At 45.2% G+C, this 27,615-nt stretch overlaps 1 protein-coding gene across 3 annotated transcripts in view; it reads right to left on the bottom strand.

Moving 5' to 3' along the window:
- Nucleotides 1-27,615, bottom strand: part of MITD1 (microtubule interacting and trafficking domain containing 1) — a 37,383-nt gene that overhangs the window by 8,278 nt on the left and 1,490 nt on the right. Inside the window, exons 2-4 of one of the 3 annotated variants that reach the window (XM_038757295.1) lie at nucleotides 17,587-17,688; nucleotides 6,445-6,581; nucleotides 6,253-6,366 (exon numbers count right to left, since the gene is read on the bottom strand). In XM_038757295.1, coding sequence (XP_038613223.1) covers nucleotides 6,253-6,366; nucleotides 6,445-6,581; nucleotides 17,587-17,688 — 353 coding nt within the window. The remainder of the gene's footprint in view (nucleotides 1-6,252; nucleotides 6,367-6,444; nucleotides 6,582-17,586; nucleotides 17,689-27,615) is intronic. The other 2 variants (XM_038757296.1, XM_038757297.1) reach the window with 2 other exon arrangements.

Raw genomic sequence — 27,615 nt, 5'->3', positions numbered from 1 at the left:
TCTAAAGATAATAATAATAGTAACGATAATAATGACGGCATTTGTTAAGCGCTTACTATGTGCCGAGCACTGTTCTAAGCGCTGGGGGGAATCCAAGGTAAATCCGACCGAACGAACCGTCCACCCACAGTCTAAAGATAATAATAATAATAACGATAATAATGATGGCATTTGTTAAGCGCTTACTATGTGCCGAGCACTGTTCTAAGCGCTGGGGGGAATCCAAGGTAAATCCGACCGAACGAACCGTCCACCCACAGTCTAAAGATAATAATAATAATAATAACAATAATAATGATGGCATTTGTTAAGCGCTTACTATGTGCCGAGCACTGGTCTAAAACCAGTTCAGTCACGGAACGTAATTTCCAGCCATATGTACCTTCCCTTTTCCCGCTTGATTCCTTGGCTCATTTAATAATAATAATAATAATAATAATAATAATAATAATAATAATAATAATAATAATAATAGCATTTATTAAGACTGTTATTAAGATTTATTTAGACTGTGAGCCCACTGTTGGGTAGGGACTGTCCCTATATGTTGCCAATTTGTACTTCCCAAGCGCTTAGTACAGTGCTCTGTACACAGTAAGCGCTCAATAATAAGCGCCCCTTCCTTCCTCTCCCCCTCGTCCCCCTCTCAACCCCCCCATCTTACCTCCTTCCCTTCCCCACAGCACCTTTATATATGTATATATGTTTGTACATATTTTTTACTCTATTTATTTATTTTATTTGTACAAATCTATTCTGTTTATTTTATTTTGTTAGTATGTTTGGTTTTGTTCTCCGTCTCCCCCTTTTAGCCTGTGAGCCCACTGTTGGGTAGGGACTGTCTCTAGATGTTGCCAATTTGGACTTCCCAAGCGCTTAGTACAGTGCTCTGCACATAGTAAGCGCTCAATAAATACGATTGATGATGATGATGATGATGATTAAGCGCTTACTACGTGCAAAGCTCTGTTCTAAGTGCTGATAATAATAATGGTATTTGTTAAGCGCTTACTATTTGCCAAGCACTGTTCTAAGCGCTGGGGGGAATCCAAAGTAAATCCGAACGAACCGTCCACCCACAGTCTAAAAATAATAATCATTCATTCACTCAATCGTATTTATCGAGCGCTTACTGTGTGCAGAGCACTGTACTAAGCGCTTGGGAAGTACAAGTTGGCAACATACGGAGACGGTCCCTACCCAACAGCGGGCTCACGGTCTAGAAGATAATAATGATGGCATTTGTTAAGCGCTTACTATGTGCCGAGCACTGTTCTAAAACCGGCTCAGTCACGGCACGCAATTTCCAGCCATAGGTACCGTCCCTCTTCCCGCTTGATTCCTTGGCCCATTTAATAATAATAATCATTATCATTATTATTATCGTGATAATCACATTTGTTAAGCGCTTACTATATGCCAATCACTGTTCTAAGCGCTGGGGGGAATCCAAGGTAAATCCGACCGAACGAACCGTCCGCCCACAGTCTAAAAATAATAATAATAGTAATAATAATGATGATGGCGTTTAAGCGCTTACTATGTGCCAAGCACTGTTCTAAAATTTTACAGCTCAGTCATGGAACGCAATTTCCAGCCATAGCTATCTTCCCTCTTCCTGCTTTATTTCTTGGCCCATTCGATAATAATAATAATAATAATAATAATGGTATTTGTTAAGCGCTTACTATTTGCCAATCACTGTCCTAAGCGCTGGGGGGAATCCAAGGTAAATCCGACCGAACGAACCGTCCACCCACAGTCTAAAAATAATAATAGTAATAATAATGATGATGGCGTTTAAGCGCTTACTATGTGCCAAGCACTGTTCTAAAATTTTACAGCTCAGTCATGGAACGCAATTTCCAGCCATAAGTATCTTCCCTCTTCCTGCTTTATTTCTTGGCCCATTTAATAATAATAATAATAATAATAATAATGGTATTTGTTAAGCGCTTACTATTTGCCAAGCACTGTTCTAAGCACTGGGGGGAATCCGAGGTAAATCCAAACGAACGAACCATCCACCTACAGTCTAAAATTAATAATAATAATAATAATGATGGCATTCGTTAAGCGCTTACTATGTGCCAAGCACTGTTCTAAAACCAGCTCAGTCGTGGAACGCAATTTCCAGCCATAGGTATCTTCCCTCCTCCTGCTTTATTTCTTGGCCCATTCAATAATAATAATAATAATAATGATAATAATAATAATAATGGTATTTGTTAAGCGCTTACTATTTGCCAATCACTGTTCTAAGCACTGGGGGGAATCCGAGGTAAATCCAAATGAACGAACCATCCACCCACAGTCTAAAATTAATAATAATAATAATAATAATGATGGCATTTGTTAAGCGCTTACTATGTGCCGAGCACTGTTCTAAAACCAACTCAGTCATGGAACCCAATTTCCAGCCATAGGTATCTTCCCTCTTCCTGTTTTATTTCTTGGCCCATTCAATAATGATAATAATAATAATAATAATAATAATGATGGTATTTGTTAAGCGCTTACTATTTGCCAAGCACTGTTCTAAGCACTGGGGGGAATCCAAGGTAAATCCGACCGAACGAACCGTCCACCCACAGTCTAAAAATAATAATAGTAATAATAATGATGATGGCGTTTAAGCGCTTACTATGTGCCGAGCACCGTTCTAAAACCAGCTCAGTCGTGGAACCCAATTTCCAGCCATAGGTATCTTCCCTCTTCCTGCTTTATTTCTTGGCCCATTCAATAATAATAATAATAATAATGGTATTTGTTAAGCGCTTACTATTTGCCAATCACTGTTCTAAGCGCTGGGGGGAATCCAAGGTAAATCCAAATGAACGAACCATCCACCCACAGTCTAAAATTAATAATAATAATAATAATAATAATAATAATAATAATAATAATGATGGCATTTGTTAAGCGCTTACTATGTGCCGAGCACTGTTCTAAAACCAACTCAGTCGTGGAACCCAATTTCCAGCCATAAGTATCTTCCCTCTTCCTGTTTTATTTCTTGGCCCATTCAATAATAATAATAATAATAATAATGATGGTATTTGTTAAGCGCTTACTATTTGCCAATCACTGTTCTAAGCGCTGGGGGGAATCCAAGGTAAATCCGACCGAACGAACCGTCCACCCACAGTCTAAAAATAATAATAATAGTAATAATAATGATGATGGCGTTTAAGCGCTTACTATGTGCCAAGCACTGTTCTAAAATTTTACAGCTCAGTCATGGAACGCAATTTCCAGCCATAGGTATCTTCCCTCTTCCTGCTTTATTTCTTGGCCCATTTAATAATAATAACAATAATAATAATAATAATAATGGTATTTGTTAAGCGCTTACTATTTGCCAAGCACTGTTCTAAGCACTGGGGGGAATCCGAGGTAAACCCAAACAAACGAACCATCCACCTACAGTCTAAAATTAATAATAATAATAATAATGATGGCATTTGTTAAGCGCTTACTATGTGCCGAGCACTGTTCTAAAACCAGCTCAGTCGTGGAACCCAATTTCCAGCCATAGGTATCTTCCCTCTTCCTGCTTTATTTCTTGGCCCATTCAATAATAATAATAATAATAATAATAATAATAATAATAATGGTATTTGTTAAGCGCTTACTATTTGCCAATCACTGTTCTAAGCACTGGGGGGAATCCGAGGTAAATCCAAATGAACGAACCATCCACCCACAGTCTAAAATTAATAATAATAATAATAATAATGATGGCATTTGTTAAGCGCTTACTATGTGCCGAGCACTGTTCTAAAACCAGCTCAGTCACGGAGCACAATTTCCAGCCGCAGCTCTCGTCCCTCTTCCCGCTTGATTTCTTGGCCCGTTCAATAATAATAATAATAATGGTATTTGTTAAGCGCTTACTATGTGCAAAGCACTGTTCTTAGCGCTGATAATAATAATGGTATTTAAGTGCTTACTATGTGCCAAGCACTGTTCTAAGCGCTGGGGGAAATCCAAGGTAAATCCAAACGAACGAACCATTCACCCACAGTCTAAAATTAATAATAATAATAATAATAACAATGGCATTTGTTAAGCGCTTACTATGTGCCAAGCACTGTTCTAAAACCGGCTCAGTCACGGAGCGCAATTTCCAGCCGCAGCTCTCGTCCCTCTTCCCGCTTGATTTCTTGGCCCGTTCAATAATAATAATAATAATAATGGTATTTGTTAAGCGCTTACTATGTGCAAAGCACTGTTCTTAGCGCTGATAATAATAATGGTATTTAAGTGCTTACTATGTGCCAAGCACTGTTCTAAGCGCTGGGGGGAATCCAAGGTAAATTCAAACGAACGAACCATCCACCCACAGTCTAAAATTAATAATAATAATAATAATAATAATGGTATTTGTTAAGCGCTTACTATGTGCAAAGCACTGTTCTTAGCGCTGATAATAATAATGGTATTTAAGTGCTTACTATGTGCCAGGCACTGTTCTAAGCACTGGGGGGAATCCAAGGTAAATCCAAACGAACGAACCATCCACCCACAGTCTAAAATTAATAATAATAATAATAATAATAATAATGGCATTTGTTAAGCGCTTACTACGTGCTGAGCGCTGTTCTAAAACCGGCTCAGTCACGGAACGCAATTTCCAGCCGTAGGTATCATCCCTTTTCCCGCTTGATTTCTTGGCCCATTCAATAATAATAATAATAATAATAATAATAATAATGGTATTTGTTAAGCGCTTACTATGTGCAAAGCACTGTTCTTAGCGCTGATAATAATAATAGTATTTGTTAAGCGCTTACTATGTGCAAAGCACCGTTCTTAGCGCTGATAATAATAATAGTATTTGTTAAGTGCTTACTGTGTGTCAAGCACTAAGTGCTGGGGGGGAATCCAAGGTAAATCCAAACGAACGAGCCGTCCACCCACAATCTAAAAATAATAATAATAATAATAATGATGATGATGGCATTTGTTAAGTGCTTACTATGTGCCAAGCACTGTTCTAAAACCGGCTCGGTCACGGAACGCAATTTCCAGCCATATGCACCTTCCCTCTTCCCGCTTGATTCCTTGGCCCATTCATCATCATCATCATCATCAGCAATCGTATTTATTGAGCGCTTACTATGTGCAGAGCACTGTACTAAGCGCTTGGGAAGTCCAAACTGGCAACATCTAGAGACAGTCCCTACCCAACAGTGGGCTCACAGTCTAAAAGGGGGAGACAGAGAACCAAACGTACTAACAAAATAAAATAGAACAGATATGTACAAATAAATTAAATAAATAGAGTAAAAAAATATGTACAAACATATATACAGGTGCTGTGGGGAAGGGAGGGAGGTAAGATGGGGGGATGGAGAGGGGGACGAGGGGATAATAATGGAATTTGTTAAGCGCTTATTTCTTGGCCCACTTAATAATAATAGTAATGATAACACTAATAAGGATGATACTCGTTAAGCGCTTACTAAGTGCCGAGCACTGTCCTAAGCACCGGTTCGGGGGCCGCCGTTCGTTCCGGGGGGCGAGTGCTCCCCGGGAAAATCCCCGCCTCAATGAAGGGGACGGAAACTTCACCGCCCTACTGAGAGCTCACCTCCTCCGGGAGGCCTTCCCAGATTGAGCCCCCCTTTTCCTCCGCTGCCCCGACTCCCTCCCGCTTCCCCACTTGGGTAGATTCCTACGTCTTTATTATCCTCTATATTTTATTAATGATAACGGCGGCGTTTATAAAAAGCCCTTACGGCGTGCAACGTGCCCTGCACATCGTAAGCGCTTAATAAACGCCATTATTATTATTATTATGAGAAGCAGCTTGGCTCAGTGGAAAAAGAGCCCGGGCTTGGGAGTCGGAGGTCACGAGTTCTAATCCCGGCTCCGCCGCTTGTCCGCTGGGTGACTTTGGGCGGGTCGCTTCACTTCTCTGGGCCTCAGTTCCCTCTTTTGGAAGATTGCGAGCCCCCCATGGGACAACCTGATCACCTTGTAACCTCCCCCAGTGCTTAGTACAGTGCTTTGCACGTAGTAAGCGCTTAATAAATGCCGTCATTATTATCTCTAATTCCATTTACCTGTTTTGACGTTCTTGATGTTACTGCTTGGTTTGGTGGCCCGTCTCCCCCGCTTCTAGCCCGCCAGCCCGTCGTCTGTTGCCGACCCGCCCTTCCCAAGCGCTCAGCACAGCGCTCCGCCCCCAGGAAGCGCTCAATAAATACGACCGAATGAACGGAAGGGACGCCCCCAAACGCTTACCTCGTCCTCCGAGGTGAGGAGATGGATGGTTTTCACTCTGCCCGGCCTCTTAATGAGCATCTCGCAGAACCGGAGGAAGTTGTAGAGCTGGAAGAAATCGGACCGTCGGGGGGGCTTAGCAGATAATCGGGGGGCTTATTAAGCAGCGCTCTGCGGGGGTCTCGACTGCCGCCCTGACCGGTTTCCACTCACCTGGTGGACGTGCCGGACGTAGGGGTCTTCGACCCACACTTCGGTCACCGCCTCGGTGAGATAGCGGCGGAAGAGCGACTCGTAACCGAAGCCCGTGGCGTTGTCTTCGATTTTGATCTGCCTGTGGTGTTTCCCGTCTGGAGGGACGAAAGAACCGTTCCGTCGTCGGCGTTTTATATAATTCCGTAAAGAAAAGCGCGATTAAAGGGTCGGACGGCGCCTCCGCGGCCTGCTGGGGTCGATTAAGGCTTCACGAAGGCCCTCGTTGTTATTAAATGAACGAGAGTTTATTCGGCAGTGGATGATGATGGCATTAAATCGTAAGAGCAAATGAATAACTTAGGAAATACCGAGCAGTGATGGCACTGATTCATAAACTGCCGCGGCGCGTGGTGAGCGCCTGGTTGCTATTACGTGAACGACAGTTTGCTCAATAGTGAATAACGATGGTATTAAATCGTAATGAATGAATAGCTTACGAAATATTAAAGGAATGATGGTATTGAGTCATCAGCAGCCGCGGAACGTGGTGAGCGCTTCGCGAATACCCTCGTTATTAAATGAACGACAGTTTATTCAATAGTGAATAACGATGGTATTAAATCGTAATAAATGAATAACTTACGAAATATTAAAGGAATGATGGTATTGAGTCATCAACAGCCGCGGAACGTGGTGAGCGCTTCGCGAGTACCCTCGTTATTAAATGAACGACAGTTTAGTCAATAGTGAATAACGATGGTATTAAATCGTAATGAATGAATAGCTTATGAAATATTAAAGGAACGATGGTATTAAGTCATCAGCAGCCGCGGAACGTGGTGAGCGCTTCGCGAGTACCCTCGTTATTAAATGAACGACAGTTTAGTCAATAGTGAATAACGATGGTATTAAATCGTAATAAATGAATAGCTTATGGATGGTATTAAGTCATCAGCAGCCGCGGAACGTGGTGAGCGCTTCACGTACACCCTCGTTATTAAGTGAACGACAGTTTATTCAATAGTGAATGACGATGGTATTAAATCATAATAAATGAATAACATGAAATATTAAAGGAATGATGGTATTAAGTCATCAACAGCCGCGGAACGTGGTGAGCGCTTCGGGAATACCCTCATTATTAAATGAATGACAGTTTATTCAATAGTGAATAACAATGGTATTAAGACATAATAATGAATAACTTATGAAATATTAAAGTAATGATGGTATTAAGTCATCAGCAGCCGCGGAACGTGGTGAGCGCTTCGCGAATACCCTCGTTATTAAATGAATGACAGTTTATTCAATAGTGAATAACGATGGTATTAAATCGTAATAAATGAATAGCTTATGAAATATTAAAAGAATGATGGTATTAAGTCATCAACAGCTGTGGAACGTGGTGAGCGCTTCGTGAATACCCTCGTTATTAAATGAACGACAATTTATTCAATAGTGAATGACGATGGTATTAAATCGTAATAAATGAATAGCTTATGAAATATTAAAGGAATGATGGTATTGTCATCAACAGCCGCGGAACGTGGTGAGCGCTTCGCGAATACCCTCGTTATTAAATGAACGACAGTTTATTCAATAGTGAATGACGATGGTATTAAATCGTAATAAATGAATAACTTATGAAATATTAAAGGAACGATGGTATTAAGTCATCAGCAGCCGCGGAACGTGGAGAGCGCTTCGCGAATACCCTCGTTATTAAATGAACGACAGTTTATTCAATAGTGAATAACGATGGTATTAAATCGTAATGAATGAATAGCTTATGAAATATTAAAGGAATGATGGTATTAAGTCATCAGCAGCCGCGGAACGTGGTGAGAGCTTCGCGAATACCCTCGTTATTAAGTGAACGACAGTTTATTCAATAGTGAATAACGATGGTATTAAATCGTAATGAATGAATAGCTTATGAAATATTAAAGGAATTATGGTATTGTCATCAACAGCCACGGAACGTGGTGAGCGCTTCGCGAATACCCTCGTTATTAAATGAACGACAGTTTAGTCAATAGTGAATAACGATGGTATTAAATCGTAATGAATGAATAACTTATGAAATATTAAAGGAATGATGGTATTAAGTCATCAGCAGCCGCGGAACGTGGTGAGCGCTTCGCGAATACCCTCGTTATTAAATGAACGACAGTTTATTCAATAGTGAATAACTATGGTATTAAGTCGTAATAAATGAATAACTTATGAAATATTAAAAGAATGATGGTGTTAAGTCATCAGCAGCCACGGAACGTGGTGAGCGCTTCACGTACACCCTCGTTATTAAATGAACGACAGTTTATTCAATAGTGAATGACGATGGTATTAAATCATAATAAATGAATAACATGAAATATTAAAGGAATGATGGTATTAAGTCATCAACAGCCGCGGAACGTGGTGAGCGCTTCGCGAATACCCTTGTTATTAAATGAACGACAGTTTAGTCAATAGTGAATAACGATGGTATTAAATCGTAATGAATGAATAACTTATGAAATATTAAAGGAATGATGGTATTAAGTCATCAGCAGCCGCGGAACGTGGTGAGCGCTTCGGGAATACCCTCATTATTAAATGAATGACAGTTTATTCAATAGTGAATAACGATGGTATTAAGTCATAATAATGAATAACTTATGAAATATTAAAGTAATGATGGTATTAAGTCATCAGCAGCCGCAGAACGTGGTGAGCGCTTCGGGAATACCCTCGTTATTAAATGAATGACAGTTTATTCAATAGTGAATAACGATGGTATTAAGTCATAATAAATGAATAACTTATGAAATATTAAAGGAATGATGGTATGAAGTCATCAGCAGCCGCGGAACGTGGTGAGCGCTTCGCGAATACCCTCGTTATTAAATGAACGACAGTTTATTCAATAGTGAATAACGATGGTATTAAATCGTAATGAATGAATAGCTTATGAAATATTAAAAGAATGATGGTATTAAGTCATCAACAGCTGTGGAACGTGGTGAGCGCTTCGTGAATACCCTCGTTATTAAATGAACGACAATTTATTCAATAGTGAATGACGATGGTATTAAATCGTAATAAATGAATAGCTTATGAAATATTAAAGGAATGATGGTATTGTCATCAACAGCCGCGGAACGTGGTGAGCGCTTCGCGAATACCCTCGTTATTAAATGAACGACAGTTTATTCAATAGTGAATGACGATGGTATTAAATCGTAATAAATGAATAACTTATGAAATATTAAAGGAACGATGGTATTAAGTCATCAGCAGCCGCGGAACGTGGAGAGCGCTTCGCGAATACCCTCGTTATTAAATGAACGACAGTTTATTCAATAGTGAATAACGATGGTATTAAATCGTAATGAATGAATAGCTTATGAAATATTAAAGGAATGATGGTATTAAGTCATCAGCAGCCGCGGAACGTGGTGAGCGCTTCGCAAATACCCTTGTTATTAAATGAACGACAGTTTAGTCAATAGTGAATAACGATGGTATTAAATCGTAATGAATGAATAACTTATGAAATATTAAAGGAATGATGGTATTAAGTCATCAACAGCCGCGGAACGTGGTGAGCGCTTCGCGAATACCCTCGTTATTAAATGAACGACAGTTTAGTCAATAGTGAATAACGATGGTATTAAATCGTAATAAATGAATAAGATATGAAATATTAAAGGAATGATGGTATTAAGTCATCAACAGCCGCGGAACGTGGTGAGCGCTTCGCGAATACCCTCGTTATTAAATGAACGACAATTTATTCAATAGTGAATAATGATGGTATTGTCATAATAATGAATAACTTATGAAACATTAAAGTAACGATGGTATTAAGTCATCAACAGCCGCGGAACATGGTGAGCGCTTCGCGAATACCCTCGTTATTAAATGAACGACAATTTATTCAATAGCGAATGACAATGGTATTAAATCATAATAAATAAGTTATGAAATATTAAAGTAATGATGGTATTAAGTCATCAACAGCCGCGGAACGTGGTGAGCGCTTCGCGTATACCCTCGTTATTAAATGAACGACAATTTATTCAATAGTGATGATATTAAATCGTAATAACAAATGAATAACTTATGAAATATTAAGTAATGATGGTATTGGATCATCAACAGCCACGGCGCGTGGTGAGCACTTCGCGAAGACCCTTTTTTGTTATTAAATGAACGAGAAATTATTCAATTTACTGAATACATTTAATTGAATAAATGTATTCAATTTATTCAATAGTGAATAATGATGATATTAAATCATAATAACAAATGAGTGACTTATGAAATATTAAGTAATGATGGGATTGAATCATCAACAGCCGCGGCGCGTGGTGAGCGCTTCGCGAAGACCCTCTTTGTTATTAAATGAACGACAATTTATTCAATTTATTGAATAAATATAATTGAATAAATTTATTCAATTCATTCAGTAGTGCATAATGATGATATTAAATCATAACAAATGAATAACTTATGAAATATTAAGTAATGATGGTATTGAATCATCAACAGCCACGGCGCGTGGTGAGCACTTCGCGAAGACCCTGTGTTATTAAATGAATGACAATTCAATAGTGAATAACGATGGTATTAAATTGTAATGAATGATTAACTTATGAAATATTAAGTAACGATGGTCTTGAGTCATCAACAGCCGTGGCGCGTGGTGAGCGCTTCGCAAAGACCCTCATTGTTATTAAATGAACGACAATTTATTCAATTGTGAATAATGATGGTATTAAATTGTAATACATGATTAACTTATGAAATATTAAGTAACGATGGTATTGAGTCATCAACAGCCGTGGCGCGTGGTGAGCGCTTCGCAAAGACCCTCATTGTTATTAAATGAACGACAATTTATTCAATTGTCAATAACGATGGTATTAAATCGTAATAACAAATGAATAACTTATGAAATATTAAGTAACGATGGTACTGAATCATAAACAGCCGCAGTGCGTGGTGAGTGCTTCGTGAACACTCTCATTGTTATTAAATGAATGACAATTTATTCAGTAGTGAATAATGATGGTATTAAATCATGATAACAAATGAATAACTTATGAAATATTAAGTAACGATGGTACCGAATCATAAACAGCCGCGGCGCGTGGTGAACACTTCGCGAAGACCCTCGTTGTTATTAAATGATCGAGTTTATTCAATAGCGAATAATGATGGTATTAAATCATAACAAATGAATAACTTATGAGATATTAAGTAATGATGGTATTGAATCGTAACAGACTAATGCTTTAATTGATTTTTAATTAATGTTTTGCGACCACTGGTTATGATTAATATCAGGTGGGAATTATTTTCCTTCAACTATTTAAAATAAGGTGAGAATTAGTCTGCAGTGGTTGTCAATAACTAATAATTATTAATTCTAGACCGTGAGCCCGCTGTCAGGTAGGGACCGTCTCTATATGTTGCCAACTTGTACTTCCCAAGCGCTTAGTACAGTGCTCTGCACACAGTAAGCGCTCAATAAATATGATTGAGTGAATGAATAATTATTAAAGCAATGAATTTTAGTATTAAATGACTGACGATTTATTAAATATTAAATGATGAGGGTAGTGAATGATAATGCATTGATGTTTTAATGCAGTTAAATTTTAATTAACAGCGTTTTGTTATCGTTTATAGAAGCAGCATGGCCCAGGGGAAAGAGGCCGGGCTTTGGAGTCAGAGGTCGTGGGTTCGAATCCCGCCTCCGCCAATTGTCAGCTGTGTGACCCTGGGCGAGTCACTTCACTTCTCTGGGCCTCAGTTCCCTCGTCTGTAAAATGGGGATGAAGTCCGTGAGCCCCCCGTGGGACAGCCTGATCACCTTGTAACCTTCCCAGTGCTTAGAACAGTGCTTGGCATGTAGTAAGCGCTTAATAAATGCCATCATTATTATTATTATTATTATTCATTAATATTATATATAAATTATTTTATTTTAGTGATTTAAAAATAATTACAGTGATCGTTAATTTTTGATAATTGTCAACACTTAATAATTAAAATCACATTTAAATTAATTTATCTTCATTTTTTTTTAATGAATAAAGAACAATCATGGTGGCATTTGTTAAGCACTTACTATGTGCTGAGCACCGTTCTAAGCGCCGGGAGAGAGACAGGGTCATCGGGTTGTCCCCCGTGGGGCTCCCGGTCTTCATCCCCATTTTCCAGATGAGGGAACTGAGGCCCAGAGAAGTGCAGTGACTTGCCCAAGGTCACACAGCTGACAATAATAATAATGGCATTTATTAAGCGCTTACTATGTGCCAAGCACTGTTCTAAGCGCTGGGGAGGTTACAAGGTGATCAGGTTGTCCCGTGTGGGGCTCCCAGTCCTCATCCCCATTTTCCAGATGAGGGAACTGAGGCCCAGAGAAGTGAAGTGACTCACCCGAAGTCACACAGCTGACAAGTGGCGGGGCCGGCATTCGAACCCAGGACCTCTGCCTCCAAAGCCCACGCTGATAAAAGAAAGCGAATAATAAAGGCGTCCATCAAAGGGGTGCTTAGTCTGTCCTATCGCGCTCTCTCGGCAGCTTAGCGCAGTGCTCTGCACGCGGGAAGCGCTCAGGAAATAGCGACTGCCGCCGAGCGGAGCGGCTGAGGGGAAAGGGCCCCGGGTCTGGGTTCCAATCCCGGCCCTGCCCCTTGTCTGCTGGGTGACCTTGGGGAAGTAGCTTGACCGCTCTGGGCCTGCGTGACTTTGGCCCAGTCGCTTCACTTCTCCGGGCCTCAGTTCCCTCATCTGGGAAATGGGGATGACGACCGTGAGCCCCAAGGAGGGGACGACCTCATCACCTTGTAACCTCCCCGGCGCTTAGAACAGTGCTTGGCACATAGTAAGCGCTTAATAAATGCCGTCGTTCTTATTCTTATTTCATCCTCATTTCATTAGAGAAGGAGCGTGGCCTCGCGGAAAGAGCCCGGGCTTGGGAGTCAGAGGACGCGGGTTCTAATCCCTTGTCTGCCGTATGACCTTGGGCGAGTCACTTCACTCCCAGCGCTTAGAACAGTGCTTTGCCCATAGTAAGCGCTTAATAAATGCCATTATTATTATTATTATTATCCTCTGGGCCTCAGTTCCCTCATCTGGAAAATGGGGATGACGACCGTGAGCCCCACGGGGGGGACAACCTGATCACCCTGAAACCTCCCCAGCGCTCAGAACAGTGCTTGGCACATAGTACGCGCTTAATAAATGCCATTATTATTATTATTATTATTCTCTGGGCCTCAGTTCCCTCATCTGGAAAATGGGGCTGACGACCGTGAGCCCCACGGGGGGACAACCTGATCACCTTGAAACCTCCCCAGCGCTCAGAACAGTGCTTGGCACATAGTAAGCGCTTAATAAATGCCATCATTATTATTATTATTATTCTCTGGGCCTCAGTTCCCTCATCTGGAAAATGGGGACGACGACCGTGAGCCCCACGGGGGGGACAACCTGATCACCTTGAAACCTCCCCAGCGCTCAGAACAGTGCTTGGCACATAGTACGCGCTTAATAAATGCCATTATTATTATTATTATTATTCTCTGGGCCTCAGTTCCCTCATCTGGAAAATGGGGATGACGACCGTGAGCCCCACGAGGGGGACAACCTGATCACCTTGAAACCTCCCCAGCGCTCAGAACAGTGCTTGGCACATAGTAAGCGCTTAATAAATGCCATTATTATTATTATCATTATCCTCTGGGCCTCAGTTCCCTCATCTGGAAAATGGGGACGACGACCGTGAGCCCCACGGGGGGGACAACCTGATCACCTTGAAACCTCCCCAGCGCTCAGAACAGTGCTTGGCACATAGTAAGCGCTTAATAAATGCCATTATTATTATTATCATTATCCTCTGGGCCTCAGTTCCCTCATCCGGAAAATGGGGACGACGACCGTGAGCCCCACGGGGGGGACAACCTGATCACCTTGAAACCTCTCCAGCGCTCAGAACAGTGCTTGGCACATAGTAAGCGCTTACTAAATACCATCATTATTATTCCAAAAGGCCTTCTTTGTTGCCCCTACTCCCTCTCCGTTCAGGGTCTCCTAGATACTTGATAGACACCCCTCCCTCAGCCCCCCCAGCACATACGTAAGCGCTCAAGAAAGACGACTGACGGACTGAACGAGTGAACGTGCAGTAAATAGAAAGAGCCCGGGCTTGGGAGTCCGAGGTCGTGGGTTCGAATCCCGGCCCCGCCACTCGTCCGCTCTGTGGCCTTGGGCGAGTCGCTTCGCTTCTCTGGGCCTCAGTTTCCTCATCTCTGAAACGGGGGTGAAGACCGTGAGCCCCATGCGGGATGACCTGATGACGTCGTATCCCCCCCGGCGCTTAGAACAGTGTTTCGCACATAGTAAGCGCTTAACGAATACCATTATTATTATTATTATTATTATTACGTCTATCTCCCCCTCTGGACTGTAAACACCTTGGGACTCTGGAACGTGGCATTCTCCCCAACGCTCAGCACAGCGCTCAATAAATAGCACTCAATAATTAATAATGATTAATAATAATAATAATAGCACTCGATAAATAGCACTCACGGGAAGCGCTCAATAAATAGCACGGATTGATCGACCCGATCGGTCCCAACCCCTGCCTCCCACCAGGGCTCACGGTCCTAAGGAGGAGGGAGAGCGGGTATTGAGTCGCCGCTGTATGGAGGCAACTGAGGCACGGGGGAATGAAGGGACTCTCCCAAGGTCACACGGCAGGCGAGTGGCAAGGCGGGGATTAGAACTCAGGTCTCCCGAATAATGCCGATTGTATTTGTGGGGCATCTGCACACAGTAAGCGCTCAATAAATACGACTGATTGATTGATTGATTGATCTACTACGTGCCAGGCACCGTACTAAGCGTTCGTTCATTCATTCATTCATTCATTCGTTCATTCAACCGTATTTACTGAGCGCTTCCTGGGGGCAGAGCGCTGTACTGAGCGCTCGGAAAGGACAATTCGGCAACAGACTGAGACCGTCCTACCCGACGGCGGGAGGGAGAGACGGACAACAAAATAAGTAGATGGGCGTCTATAGCATCAAAATAAATAGAATTCTCGATCTATACACGTCATTAATAAAATAAATAGAATTAAAAATACGTACTATTTTTACACAAGTGCTGTGGGGCGGGCAAGGGGGTAATAATGGCATTTATTAAGCGCTTACTATGGGCAAAGCGCTGTTCTAAGCGCTGGGGAGGTTACAAGGTGATCAGGTTGTCCCACGGGGGACTCACGGTCTTCATCCCCATTTTCCAGATGAGGGAACCGAGGCCCAGAGAAGTGAAGTGACTTGCCCAAAGTCACACAGCTGCCAATAATGATAATGGCATTAATTAAGCGCTTACTATGTGCCAAGCACTGTTCTAAGCGCTGGGGAGGTTACCAGGTGACCCCATGGGCGACTCACAGTCTTCATCCCCATTTTCCAGATGAAGGAACTGAGGCCCAGAGAAGTGAAGGGACTTGCCCAAAGTCACACAGCTGCCAATAATGATAATGGCATTAATTAAGCGCTTACTATGTGCCAAGCACTGTTCTAAGCGCTGGGGAGGTTACAAGGTGATCAGGTTGTCCCCCGGGGGGCTCCCGGTCTTCATCCCCATTTGACAGATGAGGGAACCGAGGCCCAGAGAAGTGAAGTGACCTGCCCAAAGTCACACAGCTGCCAATAATGATAGTGGCATTAATTAAGCGCTTACTATGTGCCAAGCACTGTTCTAAGCGCTGGGGAGGTTACAAGGTGATCAGGTTGTCCCACGGGGGACTCACGGTCTTCATCCCCATTTTCCAGATGAGGGAACCGAGGCCCAGAGAAGTGAAGTGACTTGCCCAAAGTCACACAGCTGCCAATAATGATAATGGCATTAATTAAGCGCTTACTATGTGCCAAGCACTGTTCTAAGCGCTGGGGAGGTTACCAGGTGATCCCATGGGCGACTCACAGTCTTCATCCCCATTTTCCAGGTGAGGGAACCGAGGCCCAGAGAAGTAAAGTGACTTGCCCAAAGTCACACAGCTGCCAATAATGATAATGGCATTAATTAAGCGCTTACTATGTGCCAAGCACTGTTCTAAGCGCTGGGGAGGTTACCAGGTGATCCCATGGGCGACTCACAGTCTTCATCCCCATTTTCCAGATGAAGGAACTGAGGCCCAGAGAAGTGAAGTGACTTGCCCAAAGTCACACAGCTGCCAATAATGATAATGGCATTAATTAAGCGCTTACTTTGTGCCAAGCACTGTTCTAAGCGCTGGGGAGGTTACAAGGTGATCAGGTTGTCCCCCGGGGGGCTCCCGGTCTTCATCCCCATTTGACAGATGAGGGAACCGAGGCCCAGAGAAGTGAAGTGACCTGCCCAAAGTCACACAGCTGCCAATAATGATAATGGCATTAATTAAGCGCTTACTATGTGCCAAGCACTGTTCTAAGCGCTGGGGAGGTTACCAGGTGATCAGGTTGTCCCATGGGCTACTCACAGTCTTCATCCCCATTTTCCAGATGAGGGAACTGAGGCACAGAGAAGTGAAGTGACTTGCCCAAAGTCACACAGCTGCCAATAATGATAATGGCATTAATTAAGCGCTTACTATGTGCCAAGCACTGTTCTAAGCGCTGGGGAGGTTACAAAGTGATCAGGTTGTCCCATGGGGGGCTCACGGTCTTCATCCCCATTTGACAGATGAGGGAACTGAGGCCCAGAGAAGTGAAGTGACTGGCCCGAAGTCACCCAGCCGACAAGTGGCGGAGCCGGGATTTGAACCCAGGACCTCTGAATCCAAAGCCCGGGCTCTTTCCACTGAGCCGTGCTGCTTCCCGAGGGTAGAGCAGAAGGAGGGAGTGGGGGCTCACGGTCTCCATCCCCATTTTCCAGACGAGGCGAGCGAGGCCCAGAGAAGCGAAGCGACCGTCGCCCGGCGGACCGGGATTCGAACCCGGGGCGCCCGTTGTCAGGTAGGGACCATCTCTATGTGTTGCCAACCTGTACTTCCCAAGCGCTTAGTCCAGTGCTCTGCGCACAGTAAGCGCTCAATAAATACGACTGAATGAATGAATGAATGAATCCCGCCGCTCCGCCGGCGCCGGGGAATTTTCCCGCCTCGTTTCCTACCTTCTTTTTCCTGGGCCAGGAATTTTTTGATCTGTTCCGCTCGGTCCATGTAGTCGGAGATTTTCTGTCTGTAATGGCTTTTCTTGGTCTCATCCTTCGTGCCTTTGAAAGTTGCAAAAGAGGAAAGCAAATAATAATAATCATAATAATGATGGCACTTGCTTAGCGCTTAAAGCAAATAATTAAAAGCAAATAATTACCATCGTAATAATAATGATGGCATTTGTTTAGCGCTTAAAGCAAATAATAACCAGCGTAATAATAATGATGGCATTTGTTTAGCTCTTAAAGCAAATAATAACCATCATAATAATAATGATGGCATTTGTTTAGCGCTTAAAGCAAATAATAACCATCGTAATAATAATGATGGCATTTGTTTAGCGCTTAAAGCAAATAATAATAATCATAATAATAATGATGGCACTTGTTTAGCGCTTAAAGCAAATAATAACAATCATAATAATAATGATGGCATTTGTTTAGCGCTTAAAGCAAATAATAACCATCGTAATTATAATGATGGCATTTGTTTATCGCTTAAAGCAAATAATTACCATCGTAATAATAATGATGGCATTTGTTTAGCGCTTAAAGCAAATAATAACAATCATAATAATAATGGTGGCATTTGTTTAGCGCTTAAAGCAAATAATAACCAGCGTAATAATAATGATGGCATTTGTTTAGCTCTTAAAGCAAATAATAACCATCATAATAATAATGATGGCATTTGTTTAGCGCTTAAAGCAAATAATAACCATCGTAATAATAATGATGGTATTTGTTTAGCGCTTAAAGCAAATAACCATCGTAATTATAATGATGGCATTTGTTTAGCGCTTAAATAATAATAACAATCATAATAATAATGATGGCATTTGTTTAGCGCTTAAAGCAAATAACAACCATCGTAATAATAATGATGGCATTTGTTTATCGCTTAAAGCAAATAATAACAATCATAATAATGATGGCATTTGTTTAGCGCTTAAAGCAAATAATAATAACCATAATAATAATGATGGCATTTGTTTAGCGCTTAAAGCAAATAATAACAATCATAATAATGATGGCATTTGTTTAACGCTTAAAGCAAATAATAATAATCATAATAATAATGATGGCATTTGTTTAGCGCTTAAAGCAAATAATAACCATCGTAATTATAATGATGGCATTTGTTTATCGCTTAAAGCAAATAATTACCATTGTAATAATAATGATGGCATTTGTTTAGTGCTTAAAGCAAATAATAACAATCATAATAATAATGATGGCATTTGTTTAGCGCTTAAAGCAAATAATACAAATCATAATAATGATGGCATTTGTTTAGCACTTAAAGCAAATAATAACCATCATAATAATAATGATGGCATTTGTTTAGCGCTTAAAGCAAATAATAACCATCGTAATAATAATGATGGCATTTGTTTAGCGCTTAAAACAAATAATAACCAGCGTAATAATAATGATGGCATTTGTTTAGCGCTTAAAGCAAATAATAACCAGCGTAATAATAATGATGGCATTTGTTTAGCGCTTAAAGCAAATAATAACCATCGTAATAATAACGATGGCATTTGTTTAGCGCTTAAAGCAAGTAATAACCATCGTAAGAATAATGATGGCATTTGTTTAGAATTTAAAGCAAATAATAACAATCGTAATAATAATGATGGCATTTGTTTAGCGCTTAAAGCAAATAATAACCATCAAAATAATAATTATGGCATTTGTTTAGCACTTAAAGCAAATAATAACCATCGTAATAATAATGATGGCATTTGTTTAGCGCTTAAAGCAAATAATAATAATCATAATAATAATGATGGCATTTGTTTAGCGCTTAAAGCAAATAATAATAATCATAATAATAATGATGGCATTTGTTTAGCGCTTAAAGCAAATAATAATAATCATAATAATAATGATGGCATTTGTTTAGCGCTTAAAGCAAATAATAACCATCGTAATAATAATGATGGCATTTGTTTAGCGCTTAAAGCAAATAATTACCATCGTAATAATAATGATGGCATTTGTTTAGCGCTTAAAGCAAATAATTACCATCGTAATAATAATGATGGCATTTGTTTAGCGCTTAAAGCAAATAATTACCATCGTAATAATAATGATGGCATTTGTTTAGCGCTTAAAGCAAATAATTACCATCGTAATAATAATGATGGCATTTGTTTAGCGCTTAAAGCAAATAATAACCATCGTAATAATAATGATGGCATTTGTTTAGCGCTTAAAGCAAATAATAACCATCGTAATAATGATGATGGCATTTGTTTAGCGCTTAAAGCAAATAATAACCATCGTAACAATAATGATGGCATTTGTTTAGCGGTTAAAGCAAATAATAACCATCGTAATAATAATGATGGCATTTGTTTAGCGCTTAAAGCAAATAATAACCAGCATAATAATAATGATAATGATGTGCTTGGCACAAAGTAAGTGCTTAACAAATGCCATCATTACTATTATTATTATCCCAGTGCTTAGAACAATGCTTGGCACATAGTAAGCGCTTACCAAATACCATCATTATTATTATTATTACTACCCCAGTGCTTAGAACGGTGCTTGGCACATAGTGAGCGCTTAAATGCCCTCATCATCATCATCATCATCCTCCTTATTATCATCGGTGCTCTCCCAGGTGCTCAGTGCGGTGCTGCGCGCTCAGTACAGCGGGTGTACGCCTGGTGATCCCGTGTCCGCCCCGGCGCTGGGAGGGGTGCTTAGCAGAGAGTGGGCGCGGAGCCGATGGCCCGGCGGGGATCCCTCGGGGGGCTCGGTGCCCGGCCCGTCCCCTCCCCTCGGCTCCCGTCCCCTCTTAGCTCATGCCCTCCGGGCTCCCCTCAGCTTCCGCCCCTCGGCCTGCCCTCAGCTTCCATCCTATGAGCCGCCCTCGTTTCCCCTCAGCTTCCATCCCTTGGTTTGCCCTCGTCTCCCCTCGGCTTCCGTCCCTCGGCCTGCCCTCAACTTCCATCCCTCGGTTTGCCCTCGTCTCCCCTCAGCTTCCGTCCCTCGGCCTGCCCTCAACTTCCATCCCTCGGTTTGCCCTCGTCTCCCCTCAGCTTCCATCCCTTGGCCTGCCCTCAACTTCCATCCCTCAGTCTGCCCTGGTCTCCCCTCAGCTTCCGCCCCCTCGGCCTGCCCTCGGCTCCCCTCAGCTTCCGTCCTATGAGCCGCCCTTGTCTCCCCTCAGCTTCCATCCCTTGGCCTGCCCTCAACTTCCACCCCTCGGCCTGCCCTCAACTTCCACCCCTCAGCCTGCCCTCGTCTCCCCTCAGCTTCCATCCCTTGGCCTGCCCTCAACTTCCACCCCTCGGCCTGCCCTCAACTTCCACCCCTCAGCCTGCCCTCGTCTCCCCTCAGCTTCCATCCCATGGCCTGCCCTCAACTTCCGTCCCTCGGTCTGCCCATGTCTCCCCTCAGCTTCCGTCCCTCGGCCCGCCCTCGTCTCCCCTCAGCTTCCATCCCTCAGCCTATCCTCGTCTCCCCTCAGCTTCCTCCCCTTGGCTTCCCCTCAACTTCCGTCCCTTGGTCTGCCCTCGTCTCCCCTCAGCTTCCGTCCCTCGGCCTACCCTCGTCTCCCCTCAGCTTCCGTCCCTCAGCCTACCCTCGTCTCCCCTCAGCTTCCATCCCTCGGTCTGCCCTCGTCTCCCCTCAGCTTCCGCTCCTCGGCCCGCCCTCGTCTCCCCTCAGCTTCCGTCCCTCGGCCTACCCTCGTCTCCCCTCAGCTTCCTCCCCTTGGCTTCCCCTCAGCTTCCGCCCCTCGGCCTGCCCTCGTCTCCGCTCAGCTTCCGTCCTATGGGCCGCCCTTGCCTCCCCTCAACTTCTGTCCCTCGGCCTGCCCTCGGTCTTCCATCCCTTGGCCTGCCCTCAACTTCCGTCCCTCGGCCTGGCCTCGGCTCCCCTCAGCTTCCGCCCCTCGGCCTGCCCTCGGCTTCCATCCTTTGGTCTCCCCTTGTCTCCCCCTCAGCTTCCACCCCTCAGCCTGCCCTCGGCTCCCCTCGGTTTCCATCCCATGGGCCGCCCTCGTCTCTTCTCAGCTTCCATTCCTTGGCCTGCCCTCAACTTCCGCCCCTCAGCCTGCCCTCGGCTTCCATCCTTTGGTCTCCCCTTAGCTTCCGCCCCTCAGCCTGCCCTCGGCTCCCCTCGGTTTCCATCCCATGGGCCGCCCTCGTCTCTTCTCAGCTTCCATTCCTTGGCCTGCCCTCAGCTTCCGCCCCTCAGCCTGCCCTCCTCTCCCCCCAGCTTTCGTCCTACGGGCCGCCCTCGTCTCCCCTCAACTTCTGCCCCTCGGCCTGCCCTGGTCTCCCCTCGGCTCCCGTCCCTCGGCCTGCCCCGGTCTCCCCTCAGCTTCGGTCCTGTGGCCCACCCTTGTCTCCCCTCAGCTTCCCTCCCCTGGACTCCCCTTGGCTTCCCCTCAGCTTCCGTCCCTCGGCCTGCCCTCGTCTCCACTCAGCTTCTGTCCTTTGGTCTCCCCTCATCTCCCCTCAGCTTCCCTCCCCTGGACTCCCCTCATCTCCCCTGAGCTTCCGCCCCTCGGCCTGCCCTCGTCCCCCCTCAGCTTCCGTCCTATGGGCCGCCCTCGCCTCCTCTCAGCTTCCATCCCTCGGCCTGCCCTCGTCTCCCCTCAGCTTCCTTCCTATGGGCCGCCCTCGTCTCCTCTCAGCTTCCATTCCTCGGCCTGCCCTCAACTTCCGTCCCTTTGCCTGGCTTCGGCTCCCCTCGGTTTCCCTCCCTTGGCCTGCCCTCAGCTTCTGCCCCTCGGCCTGCCCTCGGCTCCCCTCAGCTTCCGTGCTACGGTCCGCCCTCGGCTCCCCTCAGCTTCCGCCCCTCGGCCTGCCGTCGGCTTCCGTCCCTTGGTCTCCCCTCAGCTGCCGTCGGCTCCTGTCCCTTGGTCTCCCCTCAGCTGCCCTCAACTTCCATCCCTCGGTCTGCCCTGGTCTCCCCTCAGCTTCCGCCCCTCGGCCTGCCCTCGGCTCCCATCCTACGGGCCGCCCTCGCCTCCTCTCAGCTCCCGTGCCCCGGCCCGCCCTCGGCTCCCCTCGCCTTCCCTCGGCTCCCGTCCCTGGGCCCGCCCTCGGGTTCCGGCCCCGGCCTGCCCTCGGCTCCCATCCCTCAGCCTGCCCTCAACTTCCGTCGTCCGGTCTGCCTTGGGTTCCTCTCCGCTTCCGACCCTTGAGCTTCCATCCTCTGGCCCGCTCTCGGCTTCCGTCCCTCGGTCTGCCCTGTGGGCCGCCCTTGTCTCCTCTCAGCTTCCGTCCCTCGGCCTGCCCTCGACTTCTGTCCCTTAGGCTGGCTTCGGCTCCCCTCGGTTTCCCTCCCTCGGCCTGCCCCGGTCTCCCCTCAGCTTCCGTCCTGTGGTCCACCCTTGTCTCCCATCAGCTTCCCCCGCTTGGCTCCCCCTCAACTTCGGTCCCTTGGCCTGCCCTCAGGTCCCGTCCCTCGGCCTGCCCTCGTCTCCCCTCAGCTTCCGTCCTACGGGCCGCCCTTGCCTCCCTTCAGCTTCCGCCCCTCGGCCTGCCCTCGGCTCCCGTCCCGTGGGCCGCCCTCGTCTCCCCTCAGTTTCCATCCCTCAGCTTCCGTCCCGTGGGCCGCCCTTTTTTCCCCTCAGCTTCCGTCCCTCGGCCTGCCGTCGTCTCCCGTCAGCTTCCGTCCTATGATCGGCCCTTGTCTCCCCTCAGCTTCCGCCCCTTGTGCTGCCGTCAACTTCCGTCCTTTGGCTCCTAATAATAATAATAATAATAATAATGTTGGTATTTGTTAAGCGCTTACTATGTGCCAAGCACTGTTCTAAGCGCTGGGGGAGATACAAGGTAATCAGGTTGTCCCACGTGGGGCTCACAGGCTTAATCCCCATTTTCCAGATGAGGGAACTGAGGCCCAGAGAAGTGAAGTGACTGGCCCAAGGTCACACAGCTGACAAGTGGCGGAGCCGGGACTTGAACCCATGACCTCTGACTCCAAAGCCCGGGCTCTTTCCACTGAGCCATGCTGCTTCCTAAGCGCTTAGTACAGTACTCCGCTCACAGGAGGTGCTCAGTAAGTACGAAGGACTGGATGAATGAGTGGGCTCCCCGCAGCTGCCCTCAACTTCCGTCCTTTGGTCGGCCTTTAGTTCCTAAGTGCTTAGTACGGTTCTCTCTGCACACAGGAAGCGCTTAATACGATTGAATGAATGAATGAGTGAATGAATGAACGAATGGGCCTTTGGTTCCCAAGCGCTTAGTCCAGTGCTCTGCACACAGGAAGCGCTCAATAAGTACCACTGAATGAATGAATGGGCTCCCCTCAGCTGCCCTCAACTTCTATCCTTTGGTTCCTAAGCGCTTAGTACAGTGCTGTCCGCACAGAGGAAGCGCTCAATAAGTACGATTGAATGGACGAATGGACTCCCCTCAGCTGCCCTCAATTTCCATCCTTTGGTCGGCCTTTGGTTCCTAAGCGCTTAGTACAGTGCTCCGCACACAGGAAGCACTCAATAAATAACACTGAATGAATGAATGGGCTCCCCTCAGCTGCCCTCTGGTTCCTAAGCGCTTAGTACAGTGCTCTCGGCACACAGGAAGCGCTCAACAAGTACAACTGAATGGACGAATGGACTCCCCTCAGCTGCCCTCAACTTCCGTCCTTTGGTCGGCCTTTAGTTCCTAAGCGCTTAGTACAGTGCTCTGCACACAGGAAGCACTCAATAAGTACGACTGAATGAACGAATGGACTCCCCTCAGCTGCCCTCAACTTCCGTCCTTTGCTCTGCCTTTGGTTCCTAAGCGCTTAGTACAGTGCTCCGCACACAGGAAGCACTCAATAAATAACACTGAATGAATGAATGGGCTCCCCTCAGCTGCCCTCTGGTTCCTAAGCGCTTAGTACAGTGCTCTCGGCACACAGGAAGCGCTCAACAAGTACAACTGAATGGACGAATGGACTCCCCTCAGCTGCCCTCAACTTCCGTCCTTTGGTCGGCCTTTAGTTCCTAAGCGCTTAGTACAGTGCTCTGCACACAGGAAGCACTCAATAAGTACGACTGAATGAACGAATGGACTCCCCTCAGCTGCCCTCAACTTCCGACCTTTGCTCTGCCTTTGGTTCCTAAGCGCTTAGTACAGTGCTCCGCACACAGGAAGCACTCAATAAATAACACTGAATGAATGAATGGGCTCCCCTCAGCTGCCCTCTGGTTCCTAAGCGCTTAGTACAGTGCTCTCGGCACACAGGAAGCGCTCAACAAGTACAACTGAATGGACGAATGGACTCCCCTCAGCTGCCCTCAACTTCCGTCCTTTGGTCGGCCTTTAGTTCCTAAGCGCTTAGTACAGTGCTCTGCACACAGGAAGCACTCAATAAGTACGACTGAATGAACGAATGGACTCCCCTCAGCTGCCCTCAACTTCCGTCCTTTGCTCTGCCTTTGGTTCCTAAGCGCTTAGTACAGTGCTCTCCGCACACAGGAAGCGCTCGATAAGTACGACTGAATGAACGAATGGATTCCCCTCAGCTGCCCTCAACTTCTGTCCTTTGGTTGGCCTTTGGCTCCTAAGCGCTTAGTAGACTGCTCTCCGCACACAGGAAGCGCTCAATAAGTACAATTCAATGGACAAATGGGCTCCCCTCAGCTGCCCTCAATTTCCGTCCTTTGGTCGGCCTTTAGTTCCTAAGCGCTTAGTACAGTGCTCTCTGCACACAGGAACCGCTCAATAAATATGATTGAATGAATGGGCTCCCCTCAGCTGCCCTCAACGCCTGTCCTTTGGTCGGCCTTTAGTTCCTAAGCGCTTAGTAGAGTGCTCTCCGCACACAGGAAGCGCTCAATAAGTACGATTGAATGAATGAATGAATGGACTCCCCTCAGCTGCCCTCAATTTCTGTCCTTTGGTCGGCCTTCAGTTCCTAAGCGTTTAGTACAGTGCTCCACACACAGGAAGCGCTCAATAAGCACGACTGAATGAATGGAATCCCCTCAGCTGCCCTCAACTTCCGTCCTTTTGTAGGCCTTTAGTTCCCAAGCGCTTAGTACAATGCTCTGCACACAGTAAGCGCTCAATAAATATGATTGAATGAATGAATGAATGAATGGGCTCCCCTCAGCTGCCCTCAATTTCCGTCCTCTGGTCAGCTTTTAGTTCCTAAGCACTTAGTACAGTGCTCTCTGCACACAGGAAGCACTCAATAAATATGATTGAATGAATGATTGGGCTCCCCTCAACTTCTGTCCTTTGGTCGGCCTTTAGTTCCTAAGCGCTTAGTACAGTGCTCTCCACACACAGGAAGCGCTCAATAAGTACGATTGAATGAATGAGTGGACTCCCCTCAGCTGCCCTCAACTTCCACCCTTTGGTCGGCCTTTAGTTCCTAAGCGCTTAGTACAGTGCTCCGCACACAGGAAGCGCTCAATAAGCACGACTGAATGAATGGACCCCCCTCAGCTGCCCTCAACTTCCGTCCTTTCATAGGCCTTAGTTCCCAAGCGCTTAGTCCAGTGCTCTGCACACAGTAAGCGCTCAATAAATATGATTGAATGAATGAATGGGCTCCCCTCAGCTGCCCTCAACTTCCATCCTTTGGTCAGCTTTTAGTTCCTAAGCGCTTAGTACAGTGCTCTCTGCACACAGGAAGCACTCAACAAATATGATTGAATGAATGAATGAATGATTGGGCTCCCCTCAGCTGCCCTCAACTTCTGTCCTTTGGTCGGCCTTTAGTTCCTAAGCGCTTAGTACAGTGCTCTCTGCACATAGGAAGCGCTCAATAAATATGATTGATTGAATGAATGAACGAATGAGTGGACTCCCCTCAGCTGCCCTCAACTTCCGCCCTTTGGTCGGCCTTTAGTTCCTAAGCGCTTAGTACAGTGCTCTCTGCACACAAGAAGCGCTCAATAAATATGATTGATTGAATGAATGAATGAATGAGTGGACTCCCCTCAGCTGCCCTCAATTTCTGTCCCTTGGTCGGCCTTTAGTTCCTAAGCGCTTAGTACAGTGCTCTCCGCACACAAGAAGCGCTCAATAAATATGATTGATTGAATGAATGAATGAATGAGTGGACTCCCCTCAGCTGCCCTCAATTTCTGTCCCTTGGTCGGCCTTTAGTTCCTAAGCGCTTAGTACAGTGCTCTCTGCACACAGGAAGCGCTCAATAAATATGATTGATTGAATGAATGAACGAATGAGTGGACTCCCCTCAGCTGCCCTCAACTTCCGCCCTTTGGTCGGCCTTTAGTTCCTAAGCGCTTAGTACAGTGCTCTCCGCACACAAGAAGCGCTCAATAAATATGATTGATTGAATGAATGAATGAATGAGTGGACTCCCCTCAGCTGCCCTCAATTTCTGTCCCTTGGTCGGCCTTTAGTTCCTAAGCGCTTAGTACAGTGCTCTCTGCACACAAGAAGCGCTCAATAAATATGATTGATTGAATGAATGAATGAATGAATGAGTGGACTCCCCTCAGCTGCCCTCAATTTCTGTCCCTTGGTCGGCCTTTAGTTCCTAAGCGCTTAGTACAGTGCTCTCTGCACACAGGAAGCGCTCAATAAATATGATTGATTGAATGAATGAACGAATGAGTGGACTCCCCTCAGCTGCCCTCAACTTCCGCCCTTTGGTCGGCCTTTAGTTCCTAAGCGCTTAGTACAGTGCTCTCCGCACACAAGAAGCGCTCAATAAATATGATTGATTGAATGAATGAATGAATGAGTGGACTCCCCTCAGCTGCCCTCAATTTCTGTCCCTTGGTCGGCCTTTAGTTCCTAAGCGCTTAGTACAGTGCTCTCTGCACACAGGAAGCGCTCAATAAATATGATTGATTGAATGAATGAATGAATGAGTGGACTCCCCTCAGCTGCCCTCAATTTCTGTCCCTTGGTCGGCCTTTAGTTCCTAAGCGCTTAGTACAGTGCTCTCCGCACACAAGAAGCGCTCAATAAATATGATTGATTGAATGAATGAATGAATGAATGAGTGGACTCCCCTCAGCTGCCCTCAACTTCCGCCCTT

The sequence above is a fragment of the Tachyglossus aculeatus genome, chromosome 15 (assembly GCF_015852505.1).
Source record: "Tachyglossus aculeatus isolate mTacAcu1 chromosome 15, mTacAcu1.pri, whole genome shotgun sequence".
Lineage (NCBI taxonomy): Eukaryota > Metazoa > Chordata > Mammalia > Monotremata > Tachyglossidae > Tachyglossus > Tachyglossus aculeatus.
Note: the sequence above shows the minus strand (reverse complement) of the source record. Positions and strands in the feature narration are given on the sequence as shown.